The 21,940-nt window shown below is 50.8% G+C and overlaps 1 protein-coding gene across 1 annotated transcript in view; it reads left to right on the forward strand.

The window, feature by feature from the left end:
• The window catches only part of CRB2 (crumbs cell polarity complex component 2), a 42,547-nt gene extending 21,922 nt beyond the window's left edge, over positions 1 to 20,625 (forward strand). Inside the window, exons 7-12 of the mRNA XM_029063894.1 lie at positions 7,953 to 8,506; positions 8,948 to 9,113; positions 9,785 to 10,673; positions 12,141 to 12,257; positions 13,254 to 13,380; positions 15,741 to 20,625. Of these exons, the coding sequence (XP_028919727.1) occupies positions 7,953 to 8,506; positions 8,948 to 9,113; positions 9,785 to 10,673; positions 12,141 to 12,257; positions 13,254 to 13,380; positions 15,741 to 15,968 (2,081 nt within the window). The 3' untranslated portion in view covers positions 15,969 to 20,625. The remainder of the gene's footprint in view (positions 1 to 7,952; positions 8,507 to 8,947; positions 9,114 to 9,784; positions 10,674 to 12,140; positions 12,258 to 13,253; positions 13,381 to 15,740) is intronic.
• Positions 20,626 to 21,940: the final 1,315 nt, after the last annotated feature.

The following is a 21,940-nucleotide window of genomic DNA, read 5'->3' on the forward strand; positions in this document are numbered from 1 at the left end:
GGAAGTCACTCAACTTCTCTGCACCCCAATTCCCTTACCTGTAAAATGGGGATTAAAATTGTGAGCCCCACGTGGGACAGGGATGATTACCTTGTACCTATCCCAGAGCTTAGTGTGGTGCCTAGCACATAGTAACCATTTAACAAATGCCATTTAAAAAATACCACAACTCTCACCATGCTCTAACAGTTTCCTAAAGGATGTGCTGGCCTTCTCGATTTGTCTATCATTACGTGGTTGATCAATGTGTCACCTTGCCCCCTTCTACCTCACTTGGCTACTCTCCTTCCACAACCCAGCCCACACACGTGTCTCCTCTAATGCTAACCTTTTCACTGCTCCTCGATTTCACTGTCTCCTTGCTGACCCCTAGCCCACATCCTGTCCCTGACCTGGAATGCCCTCCCTCCTCAAATCTGACAGACAATTTCTCTCTCCCCCTTCGGAGCCTTACTGAAAGCACATCTCCTCGAAGAGGCCTTCCCAGACTAAGCTTCCCTTTCCTCTTCTCCCACTCTCTTCTGTGTCAACCTGACTTGCTCTCTTTTTCCTTCCCCCTTCCCAGCCCCACAGCACTTATGTACATATCTGTTAATTAATTAATTTATATTGTTGTCTGTCTCCCCCTTTCTAGACTGTAAGCTCATGGTGGGCAGGGAAAATGTCTGTTCAATGTTGTTACGTTTTATTGTACTTTCCCAATTCCTTTGTATAGTGCTTTGCACACAGTAAGCACTCAGTAAATACGATTAATGAATAACTCTTACCTAGGTAGTAGAACCTTGTCACATTTTTGGGTCTATGATTCTCTGTGTGAATTTTTGACTGTTTGTATGGCTTCCCTAGTACAGGCCTCTAGGGTGCAGTCAATCTGCCAGTGGTAATTTTTGAATGGCAATCTTAGGACTTGGAATGATATTCAAAGTCTTTTGGAGTTGGAAGAATTCCTCAGAGGTGTGGAAGCATCTTCTAACACCTGCATTCACGTTTCTCCTTGGTAGGGATCATGTTTACCAAGTCAGTTGCACTTAATATGCACTTAATAAATACTTTGGCTGCATAGAATGAGTAGAGTAAGACAGGCCAAGTAGGCATCCCTGCTTTACTCCACTGGCAAATGGGGAATGGATCGCATAGGACACCTTTAGCTGTGACCTTCTCAGTCTTGCAGAGATATAGGAGTCTCAAAACCCTAATGAACCTTTTGGGGAAGTCAAAGTTTGCTAAATAGTCTTGAAGCCCAGTTCTACAAATTTTTTTTTAAATGATATTTGTTAAGTGCTTACTATATGCCAGACACTGTACTAAGCATGAGGTAGATATAAGATATGTTATTATTATTATTATTATTAAAGAAGCAGCATTAGAAAAACAGCATAGTCTAGGGGATAGAGTATGGGCCAGGGAGTCAGAAGGCCATGGTTCTAATCCCAACAGACACTCATCTGCTGTGTGACCTGGGGAAAGTCACTTCATTTCTCTGTGCCTCAGTTACCTCATCTATAAAATGGGGATTGAGACTGTGAGCCCCAAATGGGACAGGGACTCTGTCCAACTCAATTTGCTTGTAACCACCCCAGTGCTTAGTACAGTGCCTGGCACATAGTAAGTGCTTAACAAATACAATTATTATTATTATTATTATATTTTTTCAGCACTTACTATGTGTCAAGCATTATTCTAAGCACTGGGGTAGAGACAAGTTAATTAGATTGGACACAGTCCCTGTCCCACATGGAGCTCAAAGTCTAAGTAGGAGGGAAGAGGATTGAATCCTCATTTTACAGTTGAGGAAAATGATGCTCAGAGAATTTAAGTGAATTGTCCAAGGTCATACAGAATACATCGGTAGAGCAGGGGTTAGAATCCAAGTCCTCTGACTCTTGGGCCTTTTCTCTTACCACTAGACCATGCTGCTTCTCTGATTCCAAATGCTTATATATGGTCTATGAAAACTTTGTAGAAGTCTTGGTGCTGTTCCCTGCTTCTGGTGCTAGGTAGGTATTGCTATGATTTGAAGCCATCTTGTGAATTCAGAGGAGTTCCAGATTCCTTTCATTCATTCATTCAATGGTATTTATTGAGCGCTTACTATGTGCACAGCACCGTACTAAGTGCTTGGAATGTACAATTAGGCAACAGATAGAGACAATCCCTGCCCACTGATGGGCTTACAGTCTAATCGGGGGAGGCAGATGGACAAAAACAAGACAACTTAATAGCAATAAATAGAATCAAGGAGATGTACACCTCATTAACAAAATAAATAGGGTCACAAAAATATATACAAATGAGCACAGTGCTGAGGGGAGGGGAAGGGTGAAGGGGAGTAGCAGAGAGAAATGTGGGAAAGGAGGGTGAGCTGAGGGGAGGTGAAGGGGACAGAGAGGGAGCAGAGGGAAAAGGGGAAGCTCAGTCTGGGAAGGCCTCTTGGAGGAGGTGAGCTCTCAGTAGGGCTTTGAAGAGGGGAAGAGAGTTAGTTTGGTGGAGGTGAGGAGAGAGGGCATTCCAGGACAGCGGGAGGACGTGGGCCAGGGGTCGACAACGGAATAGGTGAGAACAGGGGACGGTGAGGAGGTGGGCGGCAGAGGAGCGGAGCGTGGGGGTGGGCGGTAGAAAGAGAGAAGGGAGGAGAGGTAGGAGGGGCAAGGTGATGGAGAGTCTTGAAGCCTAGAGTGAGGAGTTTTTGTTTTGTGTGGAGGTTGATAGGCAACTACTGGAGGTTTTTAAGGAGGGGAGTGACAGGCCCAGAGCGTTTCTGCAGGAAGGTGATTCGGGCAGCGGAATGAGATATACATCACCCTGATTCTATTTATTTGCCATTATTTTTATGAGATGTTCTTCCCCTTGACTCTATTGCCATTGTTCTTGTCTGCCTGTCTCCCCTGATTAGACTGTAAGCCCGTCAAAGGGCAGAGACTGTCTCTATCTGTTGCCGATTTGTACATTCCAAGCGCTTAGTACAGTTCTCTGCACATAGTAACCGCTCAATAAATACTATTGAATGAATGAATGAAAGAGAACAGGTCTGGGAGTCAGATAATCCTGGTTCTAATCCTGGCTCCTTCACTTGCCTGCTGTGGGATCTTTAGCAAGTCACTTTACTGATGAGGAAACTAAGGCACAGAGAAATAAAGCATGGATGTTCTCCCTTCCCTTTACACTGTTTGTCTCATGGAATTGTCTCTAATTGCATTGTATCTACCCCAGTGTTTATTACAGTGCCTGGCACACAATAAGCGCTTAACAAATGCAATTATTATTACTATAGGTCCATTTGAGGAGAACATGCAAGTGTTCTTTCCATGTTTTCATGAAAGCCTCCTATGATGGGTTTTGACCTGTCTTTACTCTTCTGTGGTACCACGATGGCACAAACGGGGTCATTCAATGTCTTTAGGGATGTGTAGTATTTTTGGTTTTGTGGCAATCTGCATGGATCTGGATCTTTCTGTATTTCGATCAGTCTATTTGTATCTTTGTATCTGTTTATCTATCTATAAATCTTCTAAGTATGCTTGCAGAGCCCTGAAGTAAATTCTATGGAGAGTGCAGTAGGGAAAGGAAGCAAGATCCATGCCTTCAAGGAGCTTAAAATTTAGCATGAGTGTAAGACTTTGAAATAAATTATAGATAAATGGAAGCCACAGTGTATAAAGATATGTACGTAAGTTTTGTGGGCAAGGGGTGAATGCCAAAATGCTTAGTGGGTATGGACTTAAGTGCATAGATGTAGAAGGGAGGAGAAAGTGAGGTGGGTAGATGAGACTTTAGTCAGGGAAGTCTGGATGTGGTATGATTTTAGTAGGACTTTAAAGATGGGAAGCGCAGTAGTCTGCCAGATCTGAAGGGAGAAGGAGTTCCAGGCAGGAACATGGGGTAGATGGTGAGAGAAATGAAATTGAGGCTCAGTAAGTTGGTGTTAAAGGAGCAAAGTGTGTGAGGGGACAGAAGCAAGGACAGGTAGTGGGGAGAATGCTGATTAAGAGCCTTAAAGCTGCTGATAAGGAGTTAATACTTGATACAGAGATGGGGAAACATTGGAGGTTTTTGAGGAGTCGAAAGACAGGTCTCTCCCTCTAGACTATAAGCTCACTGTGAGCGGGGAGTGTGTCTACCAACTGTTATTTTGTATTCTCCCAAGCACTAAGTACAGTTCTTTGCCCACAGTAAGCGCTCCATAAATATGATTGGTTGATTGACATGGGTAGAATTTTTTTTTTTAGAGAAATGATCCAGCCAGCAGAGTGAAGTGTATACTGGAAAGGGGAGAGCCTGGAAGCAGGGAAGTCAGCAAAGGGAATGATCCAAGTTCTTAGACCAGCAAGGTAGCAGTTTGGAGAGGAAAGAGGGATTCCAGAAATCTTGTGAAGATAGAAGCTGACAGGACTGGGTGACAGACTGGGTGAATGAGAGAGATGAATCGAGGATGATTCCAAGATTGTAGGCTTGAAAGGCAGGAAGGATGGTGCTGTTATCTACTGGGATGGGAAAGTCAGGGAGTGGAAAGGGTTTGGGTGAGAAGACAAGTTCAGTTTTGTATCTCCTATTTTGACACCCACCACCTGTTCTTAACTGGATTTGCAAGTTGACACACAGGTTTCTGAAAGTCTCATTGCTGTCTGAGTTGTCAGGTGCCACAAGGTGCTTTGGTAAAGTCTGTTTCTGAGCAACTAGGACTTATATCTCTGTGTTGTTTGCATTAAACTTATCTTGGTGATTTCTCTTGGCTGTGCCCAAGGTCTGGACAGCTGCCTGAAATATGGTACCTCAGAGCACTGCTTGTTTGATTTTCTTATTTCAGCAAAAATAGGTTACTGCTGTTGAGTTTTCCAGTCCCATGTGGCTTGATGCCTTTCCTCCATGTGTAGAGGAAGCAGTGTTGTCTAGTGGAAAGATCCCAACCCTGGGAGTCAGAGGACCTGAATTCTAATTCTGACTCCACCACTTACCTGCTGTGAGACCTTGAGTAAATTACTTAACTTCTCTGTTTCTCAGTTTTCTCATCTGTGAAATAGGGATTCGCTATCTGTTCTCCTTCCCACTTAGACTGTGAGCCCAGGGAGTGACAGGGATTTTGTCTGACTTGATTATCTTGTGCCTACCCCAGGGTTTAGTACAGGACTTGACACCGACATGAAGTAAGCATTTAATAAATACCACCATTAATCATTATGTAGGTAAGCTTTTTAACTCTGGCAGTGGAATTGCTCATTACCTTTAATTTGTTCCACGTTGGCACTCCTGTGATGAGTTTGTTTAATTTTTTGTAGAAATGTTCTTCTTCTTTATCACAGTTCACCCTTGTGAGGACATAAGTGCATATCAGGTGGCAAAGGGCTTTGGTTTCAGGGACGGTTGTAGCATCATTAGAAGGACCCTTAGACTTCGGAGCAGATTTGGGGTGCCCGATGTTAGTTATTGTCAGTTTGCAAATCCAGCCTGATGGGGGAAGGGCTCACACAAAGAACATGGATTCAGAGGCCACCTCTGTATCCTTCAGTTGGTAGGTTTAATCTCACTTCATGCTGCAATATTAACTGTATAACTGGTCAGTTCTTGTACTATTGAGAGGTTATTCTTGCAGACTAGTGACAGTTTTCATCACCACTTAGCATCCTGATACTCTAATACAATAGTTACTCTATAAGTGTAAATACTTTTTCTGTTTGTCCTTGCATTGCTGATACATGGCTTGCCAGGCAAGGTCTACTGATGTCCTGAGTGGGTGAGCAGACAAGACTTAGGGACCTTTTCTAGTTCTTCTCCCCATTTGGGGTGACCTGTGCACCCATAAGAAGGATGGCTCAGAGCTGTGCAGGGTGCTGTTGGAGGAGGGAGGGAAGGACCCTCTCTGCTGGAACTGGTGTTGCTTTGAAAGTCAGATAAGAGGCCTGGGGCAGGTTTCAGGAGGAGGTGCAGGAGCAATAGGAATTGGAGGTTGGGAACCTTAGAAATCCACTGTCCTCCCTTGCATGCAGAACTCCTGAGTCCAGCCCTGGGGCCAGTCTCTCTTTGTCAGCCAGTCTCTTTCTCCCTCTGCTTGACTGGTAGTGAGAGGCTATAGTGGTTGTGGTAGTGTCATGCCCTAGTGATAAAGTACTGGCCTGGGAATCAGAAAAACTGGGGTTCTAATCTTGACTCCGCCACTTATCTGCTGCTTGACCTTGGGCAAGTCACTTAACTTCTCTTTGCCTCAGTTACCTCTCCTATAAAGTGGGGATTAAGACTGTTGAGCCCCAGATAGGCCAGGGACAGGGACAATGACTAACATCGGGCAACCCAAATAACAATAATAATAATAATGTTGGTATTTGTTAAGTGCTTACTATGTGCAGAGCACTGTTCTAAGCGCTGGGGTAGACACAAGGGAATCAGGTTGTCCCATGTGGGGCTCACAGTCTTCATCCCCATTTTACAGATGAGGGAACTGAGGCATAGAGAAGTGAAGTGACTTGCCCACACTCACACAGCTGACAAGTGGTGGAGCCGGTATTTGAACCCATGACCTCTGACTCCAAAGCCTGTGCTCTTTCCACTGAGCCACGCCAAATCTTCTCAGAAGTCTAAGGGTCCTTCTGACGATGCTATAGGGACAGGGTAATCAGTCCAACCTGCAGAGCTTAGTACAGTGCAGAATGGTGCCTGCCACATGGTACGTAGTAACCACTTTACAAATTTTTTTTTTTTTTAAAAAGAGGCACAGAGCCAAACCATCCCACCCAGGTTAATCAGGGGACTGATTACTGAATGGAAGATATTATGCCTTTACTCTTCCCCTGAGAGCAGGTAGTGCTGATAGGGGCAGGACAATGCCAACGTTTCTGGGCAGCCAAGGGCCGCTTTTGTGGTGAGGATAGGGATGGGGAGCAGGGGCAGATAGGAGGATGTGGGCATGGTTTCTAGACTTTAAGCTCATTGTGGGTAGGGAACATGTCCGTTTATTGTTATACTGTACTCTCCCTAGTGCTTAGTACAGTGCTCTGCACACCGTAAGCATTCAATAAATATGACTGAATGAGTTTCCGCCGGGACACCCACTCAGACCCTCAACTCGACTTCCAGCCCTTCCTTTTCCAGGCTGCAGTTCTCGGCAATGATACTTGGGAGCTGAGAACTGTGGCCTAAGAGGTAGGGAGAGGTTGGGGTGTGAACAAAGCAATTGAGAGGGTGTCCAGAGCCCTTTCCTCTGGAAACCCAGCAGGCATCCCTCTCATCATCCATGTGCTGAGCGGCATTGTCCCTGGCTACTCGGGGACTGTACCAGGATAGTTCCTCTCATTTAATCAATTGTATTTATTGAGCGCTTACTATGTGCAGGGCACTGCATTAAGCGCTTGGAATGTACAATTCGGCAACAGATAGAGACAATCCCTGCCCAATAATGGGCTCACAGTACCCCTCCGGCCTGGTCCTCCCCACTGAGGCTGGAGAAATGCAGAGATGGATGTGTCTGGCATGGGTACTGAACCCTACAGCCTCTCCACTTCTCCCTTGTCCTTCCCTGACCCCACAGAGGTTCCCTCAGAGGAGGACCATGAAGGGACGAAAACTCTATCTGCAGTGGGGAAATCTCCACCCTGGTCCTGAGGGGAGTGGGGAGCAGGGGAGGCTGGGGGGATTGCTAGCTTCCTCTAGGGAGCGTAAGCAGTCTGGTGGCTCATGGGGTTAGGTGCCTATTGGGCACTTCAATGTATTTGAGACACTGACTGTGGCAAGGGCCACAAGTCGGTTTCAGTGACGTGCTTCCCACCCCTGCAGGCTGGCCCCCTGTTCCCTGCCATCTTCTGGGCCTTTCAGCCTCCCCAGGGGCTGCCAGACTAAATGCAGCTGAGCAGGAGCGCAAGGGCAGTTGGCCAAGGCATCCTATGTGAAGGACATGCCCAGAGGCTTGTGCAATGGATGCCTCTGGCCCTGGCACCAACTCTACCCCTTCTCCCTCCTCTCCACAGAGCGGCTGGCGGGCACGTTTGGCCGGGAGGGAGCTTCCAGCTTCGCCTCCTTTGGGATTCCTGCGGCCCTGGGACCCAACTTCAACCTGTCCTTCTTTCTCCGCACGCGCCAGCCCGAGGGCCTGCTGCTTCAGGCCCACGATGGCTCAGGGCCCCGGTTCTCCGTGTTTCTGGCCGGCGGGCAGGTTCACGTTGAGGCCCCAGCTGCCCACACGGTGACGCTGCCGGGATTCCTGGCCGATGGCCTCAGGCACCTGGTGACCCTGAACTTTCGAGAGAGCCGGGTCCTGAGCGGCCCGCTTGAGCTGGGACAGTTGGAGGCTGCAGTCACAGGGACGGACTGGGATCTGCATGTGGGCGGGCTGCCTACCCCAGCCCAAGCCGACCAGTGGGGTGGGGGCTTCAAGGGCTGCCTGCAGGACATCCAGCTCAACCAGCAACCTCTGGAGTTCTCTCCACCAGTGGGCACGGGTAACTCAACTGTGGTCAAGGGGGCATACCTGGCCCAGACCTCCAACCTCACCCTTGGCTGCCTTTCGGACAACACCTGTCATGTGAGTGGGGCGGGTGTCCCCAGACACCATCAGCTGCACCCTCTGGGCCAGCTACCATCTACCCCATCTGGCCCATTGGCTCCCCACCCATGTGAACATTCCATGTTGATGTCCCCCCGACAACCCCTTTCCCTGTCTTCCCCACCCCTGCCACGTTTCAACTTGGGCATGAGGGCAACTGCGAGCCTACAAGGACAATCCTGGTCCAGACAGGGCCTGACCCGCTCCCCAAGATAATCCATTATGTGAAGCCTGCACCCCTTCTCATCCCCAGTCCCATGGTCAGGGCTATAGTTTCAAGACCCGACTGTGTGGCTGGCTTAGCCTTGCCTGCTCTGCCCATCCCCTCCTCATCCCTGGCAGATGGGCCTGTCTCCCAGGCTGTCCGCGAGCCCCCCAGCCCGGGCCTCTGGCCATCGCTCACCTGTTCCTATTCCGCAGCCTGACCCGTGCCAGAACGGCGGCACCTGCACCATCACATGGAATGACTTCACGTGCCGCTGCCCAGTGGGCTTCATGGGGCGCTTGTGTAGGGAGAAGGTGTGGTGTCTGAGCAAGCCCTGCCCCCCAGCCACCACCTGTCTGGAGGTTCCAGCGGGTTACGTCTGTGAGTACCCTGGACCCTCAGCCCAGCCCCCTCCCTCCCACTGGGGCTCTGTCAGGGCATGGCCTTCCTCCCCATCCACAGAAGCAGGCTCTTGGAGGGTGGGGAGGGGGTAGGGGAAGAGGTGGGATGGGGGCACTAGGTAGGCCGGGCCCTAGAGGGGACTCTGCTTCCTGAAGCTGGGGGTGGGGGAGGAGTCGGGGGTATGTATTACCACCCTGGCGAATCAGCCCGACAGGTAGCCAGAGGTTCTCCTGCCCTGGAATGGGGACTTGGCCTGACCCAGGGGCCAATTAAGTGAATGAAACAGGGTGCCCTCCTGGGCAGATGTGGGCCTAAAAAGGACCAATGTTCAGAGACATCTGTTTCCACTGATCCAAACTGGCTTTGGGCCTAGCTGTTGGCTTGCCACTGGGCTGTGTTTGTAGAGGGGTAGGGGAATGGGCTGTATGGCCCCATTTGCAGATGGTGAAACTGAGGTCCATGGGACTGTGAGATTTGTCCATAAGGAGACTCTGGGGGTGAGGCTGCTAAGCCCTCCTGAGCCCAAGAGGGAGAAGGCAGGGAGTGAGGGATGCAGAGCAGAGAGGGAGGGTCTTTGGTAACAGGGAGGGGCAGGATCTAGGGCCCCACACCTCACTCAGCCCTCTCACTGAGTCCCTGTTGGCTTGCAGGTCTAGCAAATGCCACGTTCCAGGGCCAAACAGTGGCAGAGTACACCAGCAACGTGTCGGCAAGTCGGGTGCTGACCAGTCTCTCCTTGGGCTTCCGGACCCGCGATGAGGACGCGATCCTGCTGTCAGCTTCTGGGCCTGTGGACTCAGTCCTCGTGGCCCTCCACCATGCTGCCCTGGAGGTGGCCATCCACAGTGGCAACGGCGTGGAGGGGGCCACGTTCCATGGCCGGGCCCCGGTGTCGGATGGAGCTTGGCACTGGCTGGCACTGACCATGGAGGAGCCTGCTTCTGCCGCCTCAAGGTGGCTGGTCCGGCTGGACGGGGCCCCAAACGCCAGCCTGGAGGGTGCTGCGGGAACCCTGGACTTCCTAAAGGATGGTGTCACTGTGGTCCTGGCCAGAAACTTCACCGGCTGCCTGGGCCGGGTGGCCATTGGGGGTGTAGACCTGCCATTTGTCCGGCCGGGACTCCGGCCTCCCCCCCAGCTTGAGCAGTTCCTCCTGGTCACTGGCAGCAGCAGCGGTGATGGCAGCCCACAGCTGGGCTGCCATGGGGCCCCGGTGTGTGCCCCCTCACCCTGCCTCCACGATGGCATGTGCCACGATCTGTTTGACGCCTTCGGCTGCAGCTGCGTGGCCGGCTGGGCAGGCCCGCGGTGTGAGGTCGATGTGGATGACTGTGCGTCTGGCCCCTGCGTCCATGGGCTCTGCGTGGACTTAGCAGGCAGCTACCAGTGCCACTGCAGCCCCGGCTTCATCGGCAGGGACTGCGCAACTAATGAGGATGATTGCGTCCGGCACCACTGCCTGCACGGGGGCACCTGCGTGGATGGCATCGGTGACTACTCCTGCCAGTGCCCTGCCCACTTCACTGGCCCACACTGCGAGTATGTGCCCCATGGCTGGGGGAGGGAGAAGAGGGGAACACACGCTCCCTGCCTCTTGGCTAGCCCCCTTCCTGGCACTTCCAGGGATTGCTCAGGGCGCTGCCTCCCAGCGATGCTCTGGGTCCAGGTCTGAGGGACTGAGACTTTCTACGCGTGCCCCTGTGTAACAGTAGTAGTGTGGGGTGGGGAGAGGAGTCTGTGTATGTATGTGTGTGTGTGTGTGAGAGAGAGAGAGAGAGAGAGAGACAGTGAAAACACAGTCTCCATGGTCTCCTGGGCTGAGGGTGTGGGATGAGACACCACAGAGCCTCTCTGCTCTGAATCCATCCCATCACAGCCTCCAGCATTGGAGGGAGGTGTGTCTGCAAAGGAAAAGACAGATTTTTGTGGGGGGGGAGAGGGAGGGAAGGAAAAGACTGTGTGCATATGTGATGGCAACCTGAGAAACATCTCAAGCATTTGAGGAACTTGGGGGAGCTGTTCTCTAAGAGGACTGCATGAGGGCAGCGGAACAGGGGGGAGGCATTCTCTGAGAGGGCTGCGTGAGGGTGGGGGAACACAAGGGAACTGCTCTGAGGAGGTGGAGGAACTTGGGGGAGCTTTTCTCTGAGGGGTCGGTGTGAGGGCCGGTGGGGTGGGGAACATAGAGGAAACGTTCTCTGAGGGGGCTGTGTGAGGGTGGGGCATTATGGAGGAGCTGTTCTCTGAGGGGTCTGGGTGAAGGTGAGGTAACATAAAAGGAAGTTGTTCTCTGAGGGGACTGAGTGAGGGAAAGGGAAGTCGATGGGGGGGTTATTTTCTGTGGGGGCTGTGTGAGGGTGGCAGAATTCAGAAAAGCTGTTCTCTGTGGGAGTTGGGTAAGGGTGGGGGAACCCAGGGCAGCTGTTCTCTGTGGGGGCTAGGTGGCAGGGGCACTGGGGGTGTTGTTTTCTATGAGGGTGGGGGAACTTGGGGGAGTATCTCTGTTGGGGCTGGGGCCAGGGCTGAACTTACCCTCTCATCTTTCTCTCTGTGCCCCCTCGCCTGCCCAAGGAGCTGGCTGGAGACTAGAGAGCAGAGTCGGGCCATAACTATTGCAGGGGTGCTCTGGGAGCTTTTTCTTTTTCCCTTCTTAGGACTGAGGTGGCAAAGTGGCATATTCTTTGTTAATCATTTATGGGCTTGGCAATGCCCCTTGTGCCATTGCTTGATTGGTGTTTTCTAAGACTGTCTGGGTGGGTGTGGTCAGTCTCTTCTTCGAAAGTCCTTAAAAGAGGGGAATAGAGCTCAGAATGGGTCTGGCCCACAGCCCCACTTGCCAGTGACTGTTCCCAGAGATGGAGGTGGTGGTGATTGGTGTGTGGGGACAGGAGGGTGTGGGTTATGGTGTGTTGGGGTCCTCCTTTGGATCCCTCATGTTGCTCTCTGGAGAGGCTCACATATCTGGGGCTGCACAAGCAGACTCATGAGGGGTATCCGGTTTTCCAGGTGGCCCTTTCCGCCGGAAGAGTGTGGCAGGAACTTCACCTGCCTGAATGGGGGCAGATGTACCCAGGGCCCTTGGGGAGCCAACTGCAGCTGTCAGGCAGGATACGCTGGATGGAGGCAAGTGACAGGGGTAGGGTGGAGGGAGTGGGTGGTGACCGAGTATAGGGGGCTTCTCAGGCCCCAGATGTCTGGTGGGGGGGGAAGTGGGGGAGGAAGTGGGGAATTGGGGAACACACAGTCAACCCATGAGTGAGGGTGCACTATGTGCTCCAAACTGTAAGCTTGTTGTGGGCAGGGAAGATGTCTACCAGTCTGTTTTACTGTCCTCTCCCAAACATTTAGTACAGTGCTCTGCACACAGTAAGCACTCAGTAGATACCATTGATTGATTGTGAAGAGTCAGCTGGACTAAACTAAGCTAAAAGAGTACAATAGTTGTAGAAACACTCTCTGCCCTCAAGGACAGGTCACACAGCAGACAAATGATGGACTGGGATTAGAACCCAGGTTGAGAAGCAGCGTGGCTCAGTGGAAAGAGCATGGGCTTTGGAGTCAGAGGTCATGAGTTCGAATCCCAGCTCTGCCACTTGTCAGTTGTGTGACTGTGGGCAAGTCACTTAACTTCTCTGTGCCTCAGTTACCTCATCTGTAAAGTGGGGATTAAAACTGTGAGCCCCACGTGGGACAACCTGATTCCCCTGTGTCTACCTCAGTGCTTAGAACGGTGCTCTGCACATAGTAAGCGCTTAACAAATACCAACATTATTATTAACCCAGGTCCTTCTGACTCCTAGGTCTGAACTCTATCCACTAGGCCATGCTGTTTCCCAGACTGCAAAAACTGAAAGGATTTTCCTCCCTCTCAGCCCCAGAAACATCCCCCTCACCTCCCATCCAAATTTCCCTGGGAGGCTTAACATGGTGTATGATATGGGGGAAGGTGGGGGTGGAGGGAGTTAGGGTTAGAACTGGTGTATGATGTGGGGGGGATTAGGAGGGGGGTGGAGTAGAAGTGGGGGTGGAGGTGGGGAAAGGCTGGGTTGAGGCCCTGGGCCAAGGAGGGCTGGGCTAAGCCCCTGGAGATCATCACCACCGCCTCTGTCTGCATTCCAGATGTCAGATCAATATTAATGATTGCGATCCCAACCCTTGCCAGAACGGAGGGACCTGCCAGGATGCCGTGAACAAGTACAAGTGCGTGTGTGGCAGCAGCTTCACAGGCGAGCGCTGTGACGTGGATGTGAGTTGCTCTCCTTTCCACAGGGGTGGGCCAGCGTTCCAGGCATGGAGTGGTTTGGGTTCTGACTCCTGGGACCGAGGAGCGTGATGGGGCAAGAGCTATGACGAGTGAGGGCTTTCTGCCTGCTCACCTTCCCTCCTAGGCCCAAGGCAGGCCGCCCCTCGGAGCTCCCCGGGCTGGCACGGGAGGCACAGACTTGGCCCGGTCTGCCTGCCCTCCTTGTTTGGGTTCAACTTCAAGGCCTCAGGTGGCAGCTTCCTTTAATCTTTGCTAAATCACTTCCAATCAATCAATTCACAGGTTTGGGAGTCAGAGGTCATGGGTTCGAATCCCCGCTCTGCCACTTGTCAGCTGTGTGACTGTGGGTGTCACTTATCTTCTCTGTGCCTCAGTTATCTCATCTGTAAAGTGGGGATTAAGACTGTGAGCCTCACGTGGGACAACCTGAATACCCTGTATCTACCCCAGCACTTAGAACAGTGCTCTGCACATAGAAAGCGCTTAACAAATACCAACATTATTATTATTCTGTGCAGAACACTGTATTAAGTACTTAGAGAAGCAGTGTGGCTTAGTGAAAACAGCACGGGCTTGGGAGTCAGAGGACTTGGGTTCTAATCCAGGCTCTGACACTTGTCTGCTGTGTGACCTTGGGCAAGTCACTTAACTTCTCTGTGCCTCAGTTATGTCAGTAGTTAGTACTGTTAATACTATTAATATTGACTACTGTTAAAAGTTAGTAGTCCTTCTGACTCCCAGCCCCGTGCTCTATCCACTCTGCCACACTCCTCCCTGAGTTACATCTTCTGCCACTGCCAATTGACAACTCCCACTCCTTTCCCTGTTGCAGGTCCTTCCCTGCAGGGAGTGCTGACCTGCGGGGTATTACTCTTTGGATCTGAATGCCACCTGAGATACCCCATTTTTGGGGTTTTTTTTGGCGGGGAGCAGGTGAGGGCAATAGCTTGCCCCAACTGTGCTTACCCTAGCAGCCTGGGGTGCAAGGAGAAGGGTGTCTTTCTTGCCCAGCCTGCCGCTAGCTGGTGCTCTGGAGATGCAGGAGGCAGCCCAGCTTGGGGAAGGGCACTGGTGAAGTGGAGTCTGCTGCCTTCTGCTTCAGATGGGCAACTCAGCCTCTGCTGCCCAGTTTGGGCATAGGACCCAGAGCCCTGGTTGGCTTCCAGAGGGATTACATCTAGTGCCAACCTGGCCTGGCCCCACCTCTGGGCAGGGGCTTGGCCGGGGTGCACCCTGATGTTGACATTAACCCCTCTCTCTTGGCAGTGAGCCAGTGGATCTGGCTCAAAGGTGCTGCTCCTCCAAGCTGGGTACATCTGCTCCTGGGCATGAGCCGCACCAGGACTTGGGCGGCAACAGCAGCAGCATTTCTCCCTGCAGCTCAGGCCAGTGGTTACGGTGGTGGTGGAGACAGCAGTAGTGGTAGCTCTCCTTATGGGTTGGGCGGGTGGTAACAGCAGCTGCATCAGCAGCAGTAGTTCTCCCCCTGGGCTGTGCTGGCAGTAGGGACCCCGGCCCTAAATCTCACTCGGTAGCCACGTGGCTCCTCAGAGTTGACTGTCCTCCAGCCCCAAGCCTGGACTCATCTGGTGTTAGTAAGACTCAGAGTAAGCCTGGGAAAAGAGCCAGAGTATGGGCCAGACGCGAGTGTGCCCTTCCCTCCACAATGCCAGAGTAAAGGTCTTTGTGGACAAATGTCCACTGCAGGCCCAAGGCAGGAGAGAAGGCTGGGGTCGATCCCGGGGGTCTGAGGTCAATCTCCTCCCGCTGTTCTTTTCCCAGTGGCTGTGGGGTGGCTCACACTGGGGCTAAAGACACTGAGAATGTTGGTATTTGTTAAGCGCTTACTACCTGCAGAGCACTGTTCTAAGCGCTGGGGTAGATACAGGGGAATGAAGTTGTCCCACGTGTGGCTCACAGTCTTCATCCCCATTTTACAGATGAGGGAACTGAGGCACAGAGAAGTGAAGTGACTTGCCCACAGCCACACAGCTGACAAGGGGCAGAGTCGGGATTTGAACCCATGACCTCTGACACCCAAACCCGGGCTCTTTCCACTGAGCCAGGCTGAGAACTTACCTCAACTCTACTCCTGGCCACAGGAACTCCTCCTCCTCTACCTTCTCCTCCTCCTCCTCTTCCAATACCTCCTCCACTTTCTCCTCCTCCTCCCACACTCTTCGTCCTTCTGTGGCCTGCACATTCCTTCCTGTTGCCTCTTCTCTCCTGCAGTACGATGGCAGGCAGCTGGCTGGGAGTGCACGGGACCCCTGGTGAACCAGCTCTCGGGTCTAAAACCTTTGGGGACTCACGGTGCTCTCTTCATGCTTTTCTCTTTGCAGAAAGGAATGTTGGGAACTTTCTTTCCCTTCCCTTTGTTAGAAGTCGCAGTCCCTGTGGCCTGTGGAGGTCTGCTGCTGCTGGTCATTGGTCTTCTGTTTGCCATCCTCACTGCCAGGAAGAGGCGGCAGTCAGAAGGCACCTACAGCCCAAGCCAGCAGGAGGTGGCGGGGGCCCGGCTGGAGATGGACAGTGTCCTTAAAGTGCCGCCTGAGGAGCGTCTGATCTAATCCTCACCGCTGCTCCGCTGTACAGCCTGCTGGAGCACCCACAAGCCACAGAGAACTGCTACTTGTTCTGCATCCTGATGCCAGGCTGGTCAGCGGGGATGAATCTGAGGCCAGGCTTGATGGGATGAGTCCTGGCTGGCTAGCTGGCTGGCTGGCTACCAGGCTGGCCAGCTGGGGCTAGGGAGCAGGAGGACAGAGCAGCCATACACAGCCTCCTCCTTCCATAAGAGCCACAGACCAAACATCTGGAAACCTGCAGGCCTGCATGCCATCCTGCATAGGGCCTAACGGTGATCTCTTTCTTCTCAGAGGGCAGGGAGGCAGCTGGGCAGCCAAGGAAGATGCTTCATATGGGAGTAGATCATCTCTGCCAGGTGCTCAGTGGCTTGGCTGGTGGTGCTCTGTCCCCTCTAAGCAGCAGCCGTAGCAGCAGGTCCTGCACTCTCACCACAGAGTCGGTTTGGCTGAAATAGAAAAAGTGAACTCTTGCTGGTTTAAAGGGGAGGGGATCCAGTTTACCTGAGGCTGTGAGCATCCCTTCTGCCCGCTTAAGAAAACCCCCAGAAAGACAGAGCAATGCCCCAGACATGGCATCCACTCCTTAGCCACGACTGCCGAGAGGTATCTACTGTGCCAAGCGGGCCTCTGTCTCCCCTCATGGCAGCACCAGTGGCTGAGTAGGGCCTCCTCTTCGGGGGTGGAGATTGTTGTCTTCACAAGACTCATATGTGGCCTTCGGGACACGAGTTAAATGCAGCTTCCCGCGGGGGGATCCTCTGTCTGCCTGTTTAGCTCTCATCCTGACCCCCACCAGCACTCCCTTCACCCTGGAAGAGAAGAAGAGGGACAGACTTGAGCCTCCCTGTCCCTCTCTGTTCTACCAAGATGCTCAGGTGGACCCAGCTCAGACTCATCTCTGCCTCAGGTGTTGTGGAGGCAGTATCGACCATCCTTCTCTCAATCATTGTTTTACTGGTAACCACAGGGAGGAGGGGAGCCTCTCAGGGAACCTACAGTCCCAAGGGCATGATGGGGTCCAGGTAGGGAAGGAGAATGGGCCTAAGGTGCTCATCTGATCCATGGTGCCTATGGAAAAAATTATGGAACTTGTATTATCCCCATTACTTACAACAGTCTTGATATAAAGCAAGTGCTTAACAAATGCCATAATAATAATAAACTCTGGGATGGAGGTGGTGTGCGTGTATGGGTGGGTGTGAATGTGAGGGACAATCCTGAGTTGTTGACCACCTGCCCTCTCCACCTTGCCCAGGGGGACTTACCCAAGCCAGGATCCGCAGGGGCTGAGTTGGGGGACAGTCAGATCAGGGAATATTTAAGATGCCTTAAACTGCTGTGTAGCTGCAATGCAGAAGCTGACAACCCCTTGAGTCAGAGGGAGAGTGTGACCCTCCACCTCTTCCTCCCCTCATTCCCCTACTGTTCTGCTCTTGTGGCCATGGAAGACTTGGTCAGCCAGGATCTCCCTTTCTCCTCTCAGCATATACTCTTTTATATGGACCTTTAGTGCATCTCAGCCAGCAGCCAGGGTCAGAGCTGAAAAATAAAGATCAGGGAGACCCAATTAACCCAGTAAGTGTTTTATTTCATTGCTTAATCAATGAAAAGTGCAATTCCAAAGATTGATTCTCTCCAGTCTGTGGGAGGTGCACACAAGTCACTTATTCCAAGACTTCTGATCTGCTAGCCCCCTTCCAGGACAACAAGTTTCTTTAGGAAACACACACCCACACATACATAGGTACATATGCACATACATATATACCCATAGATTATGTATACATATGGGAGGGTATTCATTTGGATCCATATGTCTATATATGTAAGTGTGTGTGTGTGTATGCACTTATCTGTGCACACATATATGTTTTATATATATACACCATATATATACACACACACACACACATATATATATATATATATATATTCATTCAATCGTATACCCACACATTTACTGTAATTGGTAACACACTGGAGTTAAAGACTTTCACTTTGCTACTAAGTCTTTTTCTCAGACAAAGCCTAGAGCAGTACTCTGCGGCAACAAAAGAAGTGCCTTTGAAAGAATTATCCTGGAAATGTTTTACATGTTGGTGAAGCATTTCCTTTGCTAGAGGGTTGGATTATGTTGCTAAATCAGCATTTACCAGACTTCATCTCCGTCTCAATCCGGTTCACCACATATGCCTACTGTATAAAGAGACTTGACTGGGCACTCTTGTGGAGTGCAGGGGAAGCTGGAGGGTAGATGGGCACTCCCAAGTTCTTCAAAGGTGAACAACGAAGAAAGGGAAGCAAATGTAATTACAATCTCTTAGGAGACCTTAAGCTCATTGGGATATAACTTCCTCTAGACTGTAAGCTCACTGTAGGCCGGGAATGTGTCTACCAACTCTGCTTTAATCTCCCAAGAGCTTAGTACAGTGCTTTGCACACAGTAAGTGTTCAATAAGTACCACAGTTTGAGACAGGAATTGGAAGGGAGACTCTAGAATAGTTATGCTACATTGGAAAAAGGCAACACTGGCCTTCTTCAGTTGTTTAAGAAGGACTTCCTGGCCACCGCCCACCCCAAAGGCCCCTCAGTCACACCAATGGCAGGGAAGACTCCACAGCCAACAGATTCCCTCCCCCTTCTCCCTAGTCCAGGAACTCTCACAGACGAACCCACTTCATCATGGCAGGGTGGTGCTGGATGGGATGAGGAAAGGCAAGAATAAAACCCAACACTACTGTTCCCTTTGAAAGCATTTTTTTCATCCTTAAAGTTGTCTTAAGTAAGTGAAAAATCATTTTCTGATTCTAGAAAAGTGAAATAGAGATTGGGGACAGTGCATTTAAAAGCCACAATTTTTTTTTCTTTTTCAGAACAAATGGGCTTGGGTAACGGCAATCTTACATTTTGAAAACATTTACATTGTAAATGTGACATTTACTGGGCTGTGTGTGCACACACTGGATCGGGGGAGTGGGGGGGTTAATCGCAAACCAGGATGCTTACACTAATGAGGACTACTACTGAGAAGAGAGAGCCGAAAGAAATCAAGGGTAAATTTCCCATTGACCTCTCTGCAGGTTCCTGGGGCTGTGTCTGGGGCAAGGGATTTAGGGAAGAAGGGGCAGCAGGAAGTCAGCTGGCAAACTGAAGGACGGACAATTGGCAGTTTTCAGACAGGTATCACTTGTGGATTAGTCATTTCTGTATACTCAACCTTTTAAGGGGGGGATGATTCTGTTGCCTGTTTTATTTTCTGCAAACTTCTTGAGAATTTTGTTGTCCACAGGAATGTTGCTTTTACTGCTTCTTCCTCCCTCCCCTCCAAATTCCACTCCCTTCCCACTCTGGGGGGTGCTTACCTGCCATGGCCAAGTGGTCCAGGCCCTCTGTCCACTTACAGTTCACCTGCACAGGCCCGGACTGAGACACACCCCTCCTCTCTGATCAGAGGGAATTCTGGCAGAACCGACAGGAGAATAGGTAGGAGAAGCAGGTGTGGAAACCACAGAAAGCAGTCCTTTAAATCAGCAGTGGCAAAAGGGCCAGGGAATGGGGCTGGGTCTCGAGTTCCTTTTACGTGACAACCTGCAGCGCTAAGGAAAGTGCATGGGGGCCCCAGGAGCCAGCGGATTAGCCAAAAGTGGCCACATTTTCTCACGAGCAATTTACCTACTCACACAAGGAAGCAGAGAGGCAGGAAATCTCGAACGACCAGGTCCCGGGAATGGCAGGGCTTGAGGAAAAGTGCACTCTAGACTGTCTGTTCTTTTCCCTAGATGAAGGTAGTACAGACTTAATAGCAACAAGTAAAAGAGGAACAGATAAGACCCACAAGCCCGAGCGCTAGGATCTTAACTAAAGAGGAAAGGGTGAAGCAGCATCACCTTCTGTCTGCCACTTGGAGGCAACTGTCAGTCAGCGGGTCCTTGATGGATTCCGCTCAGACTGAGGGAATGTTTCAGAAAGTGTGAGATGAGAAAGTCCTGGCTGTTCAAATGGACCTTCTCTCTACTGTTCTGTGAGGCTTCACGCCAATTGGCAGCAAAATAAACTCTTGGGATTTTTTTTTTTTAGCTGAGGAAGGGGAAGGGTGCAGAAAAGGATGGGGAGGAAGGTGATCCCCTCCCCCACAAAATGATGGTTCTCCCAGTAGGATGGGTACAACTAAAAATGCCCTCAGATCACTGGCCTTCCCTTAAAACAGAAGTCCCCTCTAAAACAACCCCAACCCCAGAAGCTGTACCTAGGTCTAGGCTTGTACTCACCAAAAGACAGGCCAGCTGTGGAAATTCACCTGGAAAAAGAGAGAGTGAAGTCTGTCTTCCGTCCTATGACACATTCAAAGCAGAAGCCGGATACTGCAGCTGTCTTGCTGGGAGGTGGGCTCACCCTACACATTTTTGACAGAAGGGTCTGGACCATTCCTGCTATTGATGTCTGCTTTTCTCTGCTGTGAATTCATATTTTGAGAATGAAAATGTTCTTTTGATATTTATTTTTTCATCAGTTTGATAGGGAAGAAAGCATTCTGAAAAATCACCATTTGTTGTAATAGTAAATTTAATAGATCCGTAAAGATTAGATCGGATCTGTGTCAAAGTGATTTGTAATAAAAATTGGTAATAGATAAAGCAACTCGACTGCCTGTTCTTGACATTAATCTTTTCAGTAGGACTGGGGGGAAGAAGACATGCCTCCAGATCACCTAACAACTTGCCATTTCTACAGGTGAACTCCAGTCTAAACCTCAACAATTCAGCCCATGTTTTGGTGGAATTCTTTTACCTGACTTGAGGGTCACCCATTCTCTGTGTGCCCAAGCTCCCAAAGAGGTATTCAATTGGAGTTAGAACAACAAGCCTCCTGCACCAACCTCAGGAGGGCAGAGAGCATGGCTCTTGCGAACTTCAAAAGGCTATCTCGTCCCATCCAAAACTCGAGCCCAAACATGACTTTCAGGGAGAAATACAAAGGAGGCCACTGGGTTGGAAGCTGAACTGCCAACTGAGGCGGCAGCTGGGTCAGGGCAGGGTTGGAGTCCAGGGGCCGAGGCTCGGGGCCTGGCGCGGTGGGGTTTGGAGGGTGGAGTGCCAGTCCCTGGCCTCCTACTCCTCAACAGCTGCCATTCATTGGCCTGAAAGCAAAATCTCACTGCTTGACTTCAGCTGCGGGTCCTCCGCTCTAACCTCCGTGGGTCCTGGGGAATACCAAGTGCCAGGCAGAGTCTGGCAGGCAGGAAAGGGTCACAGCGCTAAACCCAAGCCTGCAGCAGCCATACTCACTCTTCTGAGATGAGAAAACTGAAAGAAACTCCCTCACTTTTAGAGGCTTTATTTTTATCTCCCTTGAGAGAATCATCACACCTCCTGCAGGTTCCCCGGCTGGATCCGGGGCCCCAGAGCAAACTTCTGGGAGGATAAAGGAAATCAGCTCACTGGAGGAGCGGGCTGCCACAGGGTCAGGCTTACAGGATCTTGGTAGTACCTACCAAGGAGGCTCATTAGTGGCAGCAGTAGCAAGAGGGAGTCCAAGTGAAAAATGCCCAGATCATGGGCAGCCCTGTACACACATAGCACCATGCTGGTATGCTCAACCCAGAAGGATGGGACCCACATTTAAAATCCTGGCTCATAATAATAATTGTGGTATTTCTAAAGTGCTTACTATGTTCCAGGCACCTGTACTAAGCTTGGGGGTGGATACAAGCAAATAATAATAATTGGGGTATTGGTTAAGTGCTTATTATGTGCCTGGCACTGTATTAAGCGCTGGGGTAGATACAAGATAACAGGGTTGGGCACAGTGCCCGTCCCACATTGGGATTAATCCCCATTTTACAGATGAGGGAACTGAGGCACAGAGAAGTTTAATGACTCGCCCAAAGTCATACAGCAGATGAGTGGCAGATCTGGGATTAGAACCCGGGTCCTGACTCCCAGGCCCCCACTCT

Source organism: Ornithorhynchus anatinus, chromosome 4, assembly GCF_004115215.2.
Source record: "Ornithorhynchus anatinus isolate Pmale09 chromosome 4, mOrnAna1.pri.v4, whole genome shotgun sequence".
In the NCBI taxonomy this organism is placed as follows: Eukaryota; Metazoa; Chordata; class Mammalia; order Monotremata; family Ornithorhynchidae; genus Ornithorhynchus; species Ornithorhynchus anatinus.